This window comes from Nesoenas mayeri, assembly GCF_963082525.1.
Source record: "Nesoenas mayeri genome assembly, chromosome: 5".
Taxonomy (NCBI): domain Eukaryota; kingdom Metazoa; phylum Chordata; class Aves; order Columbiformes; family Columbidae; genus Nesoenas; species Nesoenas mayeri.
The window spans coordinates 50,201,901-50,214,149 of NC_137548.1; the positions used below are offsets into that span (position 1 = coordinate 50,201,901).

Sequence of the window (12,249 nt, forward strand, 5' to 3'; positions counted from 1 at the left end):
AGTGTTTCTTAGCTGTGTATCCCATAAGTCCATCACTACATGCTGTTAAATAGGTATAAAAAAAATTTGGGGGAGAGAAGCAAGAGCATTATGTAGAAATCAGAGTTCATGGTCTAAAGCATCCCCTACCTCTTCAGACTATCTCTCAGTTAGTAGTCAATAAGGACTGGGAATCAGACCAAAAGAAACAGTCACCCATCAAGCCAGTTTCTTTTGTTGTCTGTCTGGAAAGGTGCTCTATCAGAATTGTCAGAGGGGGGTTCCAAAAATTGTAATTGGATAGTCATACAGACAATATGTATATGTTGCAAAAATGCAAAGGGTGAAATATTTTGAGTGAAATTATCTCATTAATTTTCTTAGAAGACGTCCAGCACACATCAGGCAGAAACAGGTAAGAAATGCATGTAAAATTAGGTGCTTCAGCCTATAATTGTCAGAAGTTCTGTTTAATCTACTCCCAGGTCTGCAAAGTGATTCTTTATTCTGTTCCCATAGGTGTCTATCTACCTAATTTGAGAGAACTGAAGTTGAACAATAGCTTGCTTGTGTCTGTAAGGTAAGAAGTGAAAGAAAAATAAAATTGAGGGCTGTTATTCTTTAATGTTTATTTCAGTTAAGTGATAAAATCTTCATTTGTGCTACTTTCATTTCTTCCATTTCCGCATGCCGTGATAGTGGATTAGATCAATAATATATGCTCTGCAGCCACATGAGTTTAAGGACAAGACCCGAGCTGGAATAAATCAGTGTAGCTGCAGTGATGCCCATGAATTAGCCGCAGTTTGCCACCAGGGAAGCTCCTGCCATGATGAAGTCCATGACAATTTATTGCAAATTTGAAAGGACCTAGAAATGCGCTTCTTATCTATGTCTAGGCACTTGGATTTCAGAGTGTTTCAGCCTTTGGGCTTTTATTGTGCACAGTATCGTATTCTATACAGGTCAGACAGGTTCCTCAGCTGATGAAAATCACTTTGACTTTGTTGAAGTCGATGAAATTGGGTTTATGAGAGCTGCTATGAAGACTGCATGTCACTGGCTTGCTGAGCTCCATAAAAGCATCACACATTTCCTCCCAGAGAGGGGTTCTGGCAGGTTGGGAAGGTAGAAGTGAAAATTATTGCAATGAGGAGACAGAGCTGTCTTCTCTCTCCTGTGCTGATATCTGTATTACCCTTGGTGATTAATACATAATGGAAAAATACAGTACATTTCAGTAAAGGGCTGTGTAAAAGGTCATCTTTATGTTAAACAGAAGTGCTCTCTGGCTTTATATAGCTATCTGCCAATTTGTGGGGAAAACAATAGTGATTTTCCTAATTCTTGTTAAAGAGAACATGTTTCCTGATGGGAAATGACAGTAAATTCTTCTCTATTTCATGGATTGTCACTAAGGTAGCTAGTGAACTTCAGTTGTCACACTTTGATCTTATTTTCCCTTATTCTGGTGATGACATGAAGTATTTGTAGTCTAAATATTTTTTTATACCTTCTAGTTCATAACATGGAAAAGTGGTAATTCTACATTGCTGCAATTATTTTAATTGCAACCAACCGCTGTTGTAAGCATGAAACTGCTCCATTATTGCAATGGAGGAGTAAGTAGTGGGTGGAAAAAAATGTAATTTTTGACAATATCAAAAGATCTTTTATATTAAAAAGACTTTTTTTGGTCAAAAAAAAAGTATTCTCTTAAAATGTGTTGATAGAAAATGTTTTGACCTGTTCTGTTGATATTGAATACAAGATGCAGATCAGAAAAGTGAAACTGTTTAGTTCATTTGACTTACAGCTTTAGTAGGATTTTGCACATCCCATTGTATTCTGAGAATCTAACTTCTGTCATTAAAAGTTTTGGCAAACCATTTTGTATTACTTGACATCCTTGTGGTCCTTAGTGCAGGTAACATTTGGTCTCAAGTTGAGTTTTGATTTGATCAGCTATAACATAAATACGTTTAGTCTTGGATATCAAGTCTAATATTGTGATGTTTCCCAGGCACACAAACCTCAGAATAAGCTACCCGCTGCTCCTTTAAATAAACATACTTTCTGTGTGCCAATTAAATATAATTGTCAGGGAATAGATAAAGGAAGAAGATGACTCTTAGCTCTCCCAGACTAGAACTCGGTCAGTATAATGCAGCAGTAGCTTTCCTTTATTAATTCGCATCTTTGACAATCTGTCATTGATATACACAAATCACTTAAGGGTACAGCACATGCAAGCAGAGCCTGAGTACTTGAACTTTATTTTAGGGTGTCTGTATCATGTCAATTTAATGCCCATTTAAGTAACATTGCTGTCACATCAGTAGTGATGTCTGCTATAGCTAATGTAACATACCTGCTTCCATTCTAGCAGGCTGTTGCCATTTATTCAAAAATATTTTAAAATCTTATTTCTGAATGAAACTTGATGATGTTTGAATTCTGTCTAAAAAGTGGTTCTTTTGTTGTATTTATTCAAATCCTTGCAACTGAGGTTTTCAGGATGATAGAAAAAATGTTCTTCCTTCTTACAAAAAGTAATTCTCACAGACTTTCTCAGCCATAAGGTCAGAATAATTGTGGTTGTAATTTGAAAATAGGCAGCAGATAACAGGAAATGTCTCATAAGGGCAGACTGGAAGATCGGTTTGTTTACTGAAAAGAAGGTAGGGACAGAAAAGCAGGCAAAAGGTAGAGGGTGTTTCACATATACTTAGGGTGTTAAAAGCTGAAATGCTTTTCATTGTATACTATGTGAAAAAATGTATTATAGTGAATCACTATGAACAAAAGACTGTCAGTGTGTATGCATGTGTGGGTAAAAAGATGGGAAACTTGCTTTTTGTCCATTTATTTGTATTTTGTTCTGTCTTGCAGAGTAGAATTTTCTAATTATTTTAGGGTGAAATGGAACTCATAGAATCATAGAATAGTTTGGGTTGGAAGAGACCTTCAAAGGTCATCTAGTCCAACCTTCCTGTAATGAGCAGGGACATCTTCAACTAGATGAGGTTGTTCAGACCCCCATCCAGCCTGGCCCTGAATGTCTCCAGGGATGGCACATCTACGACCTCTCTGAGCAACCTGTTCTTGTGCTCTATGGAAAGCATCCTTAAAGATCTGCCAGCTCTGTTCTGTTCCCTTGTCCTTGAGGGTACTTTCCCAGGGGGTCCTATTGACTAACTCCTTGAAGAGCTGGAAGTTGGCTTTACTAAAATTCAGGATCTTGACTTTACTCTTCACCTGTCCCACATCCCTCAGGACTGCAAACTCCACCAGTGCATGATCACTGCAGCCCAGGCTGCCTCCAGTCTTGATGTCACTGATTAGCTCCCTTGCATTGATGAGCATCAGGTCTAGTACCACATCCCTCCTGGTAGGGCTGTCTATTACCTGGTTTAGGAAGTTATCCTCAATGTACTCCAGGAATGTGTGAACCAAAGCAGACACGTCGCAAGAAGAGCCACAGGCCATGAATGCATTTACAAAGAGCAAGTTTTATTTCAGTTACCTCTCTACTGAGGGATCTCCGAAGTAGCACCTAAGTTCCCATGCAGAGGTAACACAAGTGGGGACGCAGACGCTGGTAAGTTCAGCCCTGGTAGAAGATCACTGGGCCTGCTGAGCTCAAGCAGGCGCAGCCTCTCGCTCTTCCTCACAGCAAGGCAGGAGTCTCATAGTGATAAGGTGTCTAGAGTTTCTCACAGGCCTGTGTTATCCAACACAGAAGTTCTACTCATCGAGCATACGAGGTCAGTAAAACAATTAGTGTGATGTATGTGCTTTTTCTACAGACAGCTGCAAGTCACTTGAGTGTATTTACACTTAACCAACCTCCTCACCAATCTTCTGCAATATTCCCATACAAAGAGGCTCTTGGATTGCCTACAGCTCGCTGTGCTGCTTTTTTGGCAAATGTTGGGGTGGTTGAAGTTCCCCAGCAGGAAAAGAGCCTGTGAGTGTGATGCCTTCTGTAGCTGGAGTAAGAAGTCTTTGTCAGTAATCTCACCCTGATAGGGCAGCCTTAGTAGACACCAGCCACAAGGTTTCCATTTTTGCCTTGATCTCTGATTCCTACCCATAAGTTTTCAACCTGCTCATGACTGTTCTTCAGAGAGAGCTCTTCACACTCTATCCCTCTCTTGATGTAGAGGGCAGCCACTCCACACTTCCTTCCTTGCCTGTCCCTTCTGAACTGGCCATAGCCATTGATTGCTGCATTCCAGTCGTGGCATCCGTCCCACCAAGTTTCAATCATGGCCACTAGGTCCTAGATTTCTAGCAGCACAGTGGCTTTCCAGCTCCTCCTGTTTGCCCATGTTGCATGCACTGGTCTAGAGGCACTTCAGCTGGGCTGTTGGCCATGTCACCTTGTTAGAGGAACACCCCTTAATTCCTCTGAAGTATTTAACTGGTGTTTTCCTATTGACTCCTTTTGCCTCAGGAGACCCTGGTTCATCTTCATAAGACCTCAAGTGTGCCCCAGTGTGGCCAACATGTCTTACGGCCACTGGCTGAGGGTTCTTGCTATCACCCCACCCCTCTAACCTTGTCACCTTGTCCCACAGCTTGCCACAGGCAAGCCTGATATCATCCACCTACCCCATCATGTCTAGTTTAAAGCTCTGCCAATGAACCCTGCTAGCTCATGAGCAAGGACCATCTTCCCACTTTGAGAAAGATGAATTCCAACTGACACCAGCAAAGCTGGTGCTATGTAGGCAATCCCATTATCAGAAAACCCAAAATTGTAGTGATGACACCAGCCGCAGAGCCATGTATTAATAGACTGGGTCTGTCTTTTTCTGGTAATGTTGCTGCCCACAACTGGAAGGAGAGAGGAGAAAATCACTTGTGCTCCTGATTCCATTACCAACCATCCCAAGGCCCTGGAGTCTCTTTTGATTGCCCTTGGACAACAGGTCACAGCTTCATTGCCACCCACATGGAAGACCAGTGATGGGTAGTAGTCCAAGGGTTTTACCAGACTAGGAAGTTTTCTAGTGATGTCCTTAACCCTGGCCCCAGGGAGGCAGCAGGCTTCCCTAAGAGGAGGGTCTGTCCAGCATGTTTGACCCTCTGTTCCCCTCAGAAGGGAGTCACCTGCAACTATAACCCATCTTCCTCATGGAGGTCATCATGATACAGAGAGTAGGCCGTTCTGATCACGTCAACACCTCCAGTGTATATGAACCTTTGTCCTCCTCATCCTTCCATATCCAGAGCCTCATACTTGTTGTACAGAGGCACCTGGTAGGGTGAGGTGGGCAAGAGGGGGTTTCACGTGCCACTGCAAGTGTGGACTTGCCTCCATTCAACTCCTTTCCCTTGAGCTACTGCCTTCAGTCTTGTGGGGGGAAGATTCAGGACCCTCTTGATCTTGTTTTTCTTCTGATGGCCATTCCTCTTTCTGTATCAGGGTGGCCAAAGCATGGTTCCACAAATCTGTCTCCTTCTCAGACTCCCTGATGGTTCTTAACCTTTCTACTCTATTTTAGCTCTGCCACCAGGCTCAGCAGGTCATCCACCTGGTCCCATCTCGCACAGCTGTTGTCTCTACTGCCAGCCCATACCAGTGAAAGGCTCTGGCACTCCCTGCAGCCTGAGGTCTGGATGGCTGCATGTTTCCATGTGAGCTCTGTCTGGGTTGCTACGTCCTTCCTGGTGAGTGCAGAGGACATAACTTCACACTGAGTGGATACCGTAGCCAAACACCAATTAAAACATAGTTTTCAGTTTGAAAATGGGGGAAGAATTCTCTTGACAGTAAACTGTATATAGAGAGATGTCAAAATACGGATGTGTGATCCTGACTTTAGTGTTTTGTTTGGTTTGTTTTTTCTTTTTTTTAAAACATTTGCTCCTGTTAACCTCACAAAGGAACTTAAGTTGTGAGGATGCTGAGGTGTACATTGCCATTCTCCGTTCAATAGAAATCAAGGAGGGATGTTCTGTCAGTGAGAAATCAAGGCACTCATGTATTACAATATTCTGTGGGAGAGCAAGGCTTGCTAGGTCAGTGATTTTGGGTACTGGCTTTTCTGGATAGTTCCTGAAGGAGTTCTGATTCCTTTGATGAGGAATGTGGTTGAGCTACTTTAGTTGTAAATTCATGGTCCCTCCCCAGCCTTCATAAAGCTTGCATTACTTTTGAATATATGAAACTTGGACTGTGAAAAAGTAATTGAAAATGTGAGCCAAGTTATTTGAGCTTTTGACTGATTATTTAATTGCTTTAAAAGACCAGAACAAAAAAAAATCCTTCTTAATTGAGAGCAAGGGCTTTAAACCAATGTTTAAAAATATGTTTGAGACCCAAATTGGGATCTTTAGGAGTTTGACCTTAACACTATTAGTCCTTTGTATTTATCCAACAAAGAGTTTAAAGAAATGTTCAGCTCTTAAAGTTACAAGAAATTTGACTTCAATGGAACTGTTTGCAAGCTGAAAATTGAACATTGGTCCAAGTGCTTTGCCAGATCTGGACCAAGTTCCACCATTTTGTTTAAGACTAAGCTGTGATGCTAATCAGCCCAAAGTTTGATGTATTGCTGATAGTGTGTATCTAGGCACCACTATTTGCTTGATTGTTTTCTCTGAAATGTAAGAGATTTATGGGCATCACTCCCCTAAATTTGCTTTTTCCTTGTCATTTTTACTTATTCCTTTCCTTATTCTTTTTTTCCTACAGCTTACATTTTCTTCTGTCAGTCCTCATAATTTGCACTTAATGGATTTCTGTATCTGATGCAGGAAACATAGGTACTGCATGTAAATACCATGAGTTTTGTGCAACAAGGACTAGTGTTGCTTTTATGTTAGATACAATCTCAAAATATTTTCTAAAATCAAGTCGGTTACTTAGTTTATATTAAAGATTAAGATATTTGTATTACAGTAGTTAGTTACAGTGTTTAATGAGGGATCCAGGTGGTCTTGCTCTGTATTGTACTTACACATGCACTCAGAGAAGCAATGCTCTGATTTGGTCTTGATGACTCTCTTAATTTCCATATTTCAGTGCCCAGCGCATCACTGTTTGCTTTGACATTTGCCTTTCTGGATGGGGAAAGCATTTAATTTCAAATTCCTGCTAGTTTCTTTAGGAAGTGTTTGCGTTGTTTCTTTTTTTGTAGCCTGAAAGTCCTTAATCAGTTAAGACTGCTATGAAGTCTTTCTTAAGAACATGTTATTTGAGGACTTTGAGTGCTTGCCAGGAGCTAGGAAAGTATTTAATTTTAATCTTAATCTCAGTGTTAATGAGTCTTCTCTGTATTAATGCCTGCAGATCCCTGGGAATATTCCAAACCTTGGCAAAATTGCTGTGACCTCAGGTTTTGTTTAGCATTGACAATTTTAAAGACATTCATGTTATTGATAAAATGTCATGATTTTGGGACAGAAGTACAGCTGCTTTTAGTCGAATGGATTATTTTCAGTAAAGAACAATCAGCTTGTCCATATGAGGCCCTAGGAGAGTCTGATTGCTTTGACCATTTATCAGTTCTGGGTGGACCTTTCTGAGATGCCTAGCTCTTCATTGACTAGGAAGGTAATGTAATGCTTCTGTCTTTTTGTGGTTTAGTTTCAACATATCAGGTGTCCAAAGTAGAGAGTCTGAATGCCTTTATGACCTTAGATACCAGGGAGTCTGATGGGCTGATTTACCAGCAAGGGAAGCTGAACTTGTTTTCTGTACAAATACACTGTTCTGGTTCTGGAGCTCAGGCCCCATTGTGCAGCAAGCATGGAGGACATCAAAACAGGTTTGTGGCCTTGCAGTATCTTTCCATGGTTCTTGCCTTCAGCACGATGTTTTATGCAGCCTTCCCTAGCTGAAGCTCCCCTGCCACCTATTTCAGGCTATCAGGTGCAGAGTGTACCTGTAAGCAACAGGGCTATGAGGCAAGTCCTACCATTACAGCCTCAGTTTTAAAAGTCTCCTGGTCATGATAGGGTCATTGGGGAGGATCTAGTGCATTCATCTCATGTTAGACCAGAGAGAATCTGCAGTTGTTGTGACCTGAGTAGTTCCACAGAGGTTTCTTCCCCCGGGGCAGGGCTATCATGTTCCTATTTTGTGATCCAAGCTGTGGTACAGTACAGGGTATGAAAACCATGAGAGAATCATCAGAGACCACAACACTTTTTGCAGTGTGAATGTGGCTAGTGAAATAGCAAAGTAAATACATAATAGATAACATGTGTGGCAAGTCTGCCAGTCAACACCTGCAACCTAAAATAAGCCCATCGTTTAATAAATAATTGTGCCCCTTCACTGCCTGACATCTGAATAAACACACCACTTTGAGTATATTTGGTAAAAAGCTGCATTTCCTTTCAGGATGAGTTGTGCCATGCACCCGTCTGAGATGAGAGTTCAGCTTCTCTTTACTGCTGCCTCAACCACTACCTTGCTGTGTGCTGATATGATATGTGCTGATGTGCTGATAGTATGGTGTGCTCCAGGGGGTTAGGGGACTAGAGAGGGAATGGTGGACACTTCTCAGCTTTTCTATTGTTGTGAGAAGGCCTCAGGATACAGGCATCCTGCGTTCCTTCTCTGGTGCTTGAGGGTAGACTGTTTGGTCCCATGCAAAGAATCCATCCCTTACTCTTTTGAAGTCAGAGAGCAGAAACAAGTGCATGCATCTACACCTGCAAAAGCCACATCTTGGACTTTCACCTTCTGTACACCATTTCTCCTTTCCTTCATCAAGAAAATGCATAGATAAAAGTGTTTGTCATTTTCAAATGAAACTTCTGAAATTCTGTATTAATCAGTGTTTTGGTCTTAGAAATACTGTTTGCTTACAAGTAGTAATTACTTAAGGTGCACCAATTGCTTTTGGTGAGTAAGGAACCTTTTAGGGGCCTACAAGCTCAACTGATTCCAGTCTCTGGGATTAAAGGGCAGCTTTACTCTTTGAACCAACTAGACATAGCAATGGCAATGACTAGAGGCTTTGTGGCTGACTAGGCTTTGGCAAGACTAGGCTTTGTAGTTGAGCCACTGGCCTAGGACTTCAAAAATATGACTCATTTCCTGGGTTAGCTGTTTTTAATACAGCATTCCGGGTTAGCGGTAGGAATTTGACATATTTTCAGTCTCAGTTGTTTACTTTTTATATATTACTCTGGGGCAGACACTTTTGAATAAGTTACGTACAAGGCTTGGCCTAATGGAATCATGATCTCACATGCTCTGGGTGGTTACTATAATACGATAAATAAAAACATTGATAATAACTAGTTGATTTTTGACAGCAAATAAGTACTTACTTGTTTAGCTATTAGGGTTTGCAGCTGTTTCAGCTGTCAACATCAGGGATCACTTATGAAAATTTACACCAAAATGTTCATTTAAGTTAGCGATGAGAAAGAATGGTTATAATCATCATCTGAGAAAACCCAAAGAACTGGGTTGGGAAGCAGTAGTAATTAGACCATTGCCAGTGGAGCTATCCAGCTGTGGAGGGGTTGTCTTCATGGAAATAGGTAGTAAAATAATCTTAGCCTTAATTTAGTGGGTTTGTAGGTTGTTTCGATTCTCTGCTTCAAGAGAGTTGCTTGTCTGCAGCTTGTTTTTGCTTGTGGGTTTGTTTGGTTGTTTGGGTTTTTTGTTATGTTTGGTTGTTTATTTTGGGGTTTTTGGTTGTTGTTTTTTTTTAATTGAAAATAATTACATTCAGTGGAAAATTATGTTATTGAAATGCAAAGTAAGTGCTGATTTTTAAAAAGAAAGGGAGTCACATTGGGGGAAAAATTAAGCTGTTGTCCACGCAGGAGCTGATTTAGTTGTTCTTATTTTCTGGGGACACATTACTACACACAGAGGACCTGTGGTTATTTTTTCCCTAAAATACATACACACTTCTTTTTCTCAAGATTTATTTCTAATTTGCTGTTTGGTGAAGTTTTATCCTTCTGTCCTGAGATCTTTAAAGGGTGCATCAGGTCTTTCAAGGATGGATTAATATCCGCAAAAAGAAACAGAGAAATACTTTCATGTTTTGCAAGGTGAAGTATGTGATTCCATCAGCAGGTACAATGCATGTACATTTTTCACCCTTTGCCTTAAACCGCACTGTGTGTTCCTTATGAGAATCTGAACACAAAGGTCTGGTAGGGAAACCTACCACCCACTTTTGGTAATGGAAGTTTTATGAAAGACTGTGTGCTCAAAAGACCATTTGTGGCATCTCCTGGTTTGAACTTCATCAGGCTCACAATCCTACCACTCCACTTTCTACTGCTTCTTCTCACCATAGGCAAGAACTTACAGAAGTTTAGTTTACTCTGCTTATTGTTTTTTAATTGATCTTGCCCTTATTTATACTTATAATACCTACACCTATTAAGGTCCCACAGGCTTTTCTTGTAAGTTCTCACTCTCGGCATCCCAAGGTAAACCCAGTTTTAAAACATAACATTGGTTTCACAAGAACTTCTTAAATTAAAGGAAAGAAAAGTTTTATTGCCACATGTTAAATTTTGACCCTAGAAATAATAAGAATCAGTAGCATAAATTTTATCCTTTATAAAATAAATACATTAAAATATGGTTGCTAAATCATACTGGAAGATTTTTAAAATGCACTTATTTATATAATGAGTCTTATTTTGTCACTCTTATATGTTTAAACAATACAGCCACCGTTTTTGAAAGGACCCTCTGTAAAGTTCATGTATGTGAATAAGAAAATTCTGTATATCTGTATATTTTGAGTGTTTTCTGTAATCTGCAATATGCAATGATTCTTCCCACTACTTTAAGGTAAAAGTCCAGTTTATTTCTGAGTGAGTTGGGGTTTTTTGTTTTCAATAATTCTTTTTTTATTAAATAGTTTAGGTTATCTGGTGTTTCCTTTAAATTCACAAGGCATTATAATTAGGGGGAGTCATCTCTCTCTACCTTATACATTCATCAATATTAAATACCACTCATTGCCATCTTCACTGAGATTTTCTTCCTTTTGGATTCTCAAGCTAATGTAGTGGTGCAGAATAAATATTATTCTCAAGACAGTTTGAAAGAAAACCGTATATCTATGTATTAGTGTCTTGTGAAGTACAGCTATTTCGTTTCCTACCATTTGTACTTAACGGTGATATGTATTTGAGATAGCTTATGTAAAAATTTATAGATATGTCCATTTAGAAAGCTTTGTTTTCACTGGTTGGATCCAGTGAGCCACGGAACTTCATGGTGAGAGTGTCCCCATTTGAATAATGTGGGTTACACAACTCTTCTGCAACTGTTTTGGGGAATATTTTCCCTTACTTCACAGCCAAAAGCTCCTCTGAAGTAGTGTATGCAGGCCTTTTGAGACTTGTGTTGGCAAGAGGGTGCTCAGCCACATGTGATCAAGTTTCTTGACTGATCAGTGAAGTTGATCAGTGGCATCTCTGGCAACTGAGAGTCCTTGTGAGCTTCTACCTTAAGGCTCATCTCCGTGACTGAGGACGCATTATAATTTCTACTACTAGATGCCCCTGGAGTGGGAATTTGTTTGAAAGAAATCAAAGATGGAGTGTAGAATTTGCTATACATCCAATTAGCACATCTGCACCAGATTTGGAATGTCTATCGGTGTACTCTGAAATAAATGCTGAGGTTCTGTCTTTAGTAACGAACTCAGTATGGAAATCTGTAAGGTCTCATCTGCCTCAGTAGTCAGGTTGATGGGCTCTCAGGTCCCACAAACTTCTCTTCTGAATCTTCTTTACTTCTTGCAAAAGAACATGTGGAGGCCAGTACAAGCAGATAAATTCTCCTTTGAAGCTGTCATTTGAGGAAAAAGTCTTAACTTGGGACATATGTAGACAAGTCTATCATGCAAACTCTGGAAGGAGCACTAGAAGCTGAGATAGAAAAGAAATTCAGAGGAAATCAGCTGGCATTTGCCAGCCAGTCACAGACCCAAGTTGTACCTGTACCTGTTCTTTGCAAGTTTCTGCAGTTTTTCTGTTTTCTTATTGAATATAGGCACAGATTAAAAAAAAAAAAAAAAGTAAAAATAAGAAATGACCATATGCCCATCAGTGACAGGAGAAAATCATTAGTCTTATACAAATGTGTAAGATCTAAAGAATTGCAAGAACCTGCATTCCCACCACTGTATATTCAGACTAAATCACTTTAAATTATGTTTTCTTTCTAGGTTTTCATATCAAGCCATTTCTGTTGTATCTCAAGTATTTTTTCTGGTGGAAACTCTATAGCCATTACTGTGACAAAAGTTGAATAGCAAC

At 40.0% G+C, this 12,249-nt stretch overlaps 1 protein-coding gene across 1 annotated transcript in view; it reads left to right on the forward strand.

Annotated features, from left to right (window-relative positions):
- LRRC56 (leucine rich repeat containing 56) overlaps positions 1 to 12,249 on the forward strand; it is a gene marked incomplete at both ends in the record, with an annotated part of 54,145 nt that overhangs the window by 19,218 nt on the left and 22,678 nt on the right. Inside the window, one exon of the mRNA XM_080345272.1 lies at positions 499 to 559. Within this exon, the coding sequence (XP_080201398.1) occupies positions 499 to 559 (61 nt within the window). The remainder of the gene's footprint in view (positions 1 to 498; positions 560 to 12,249) is intronic.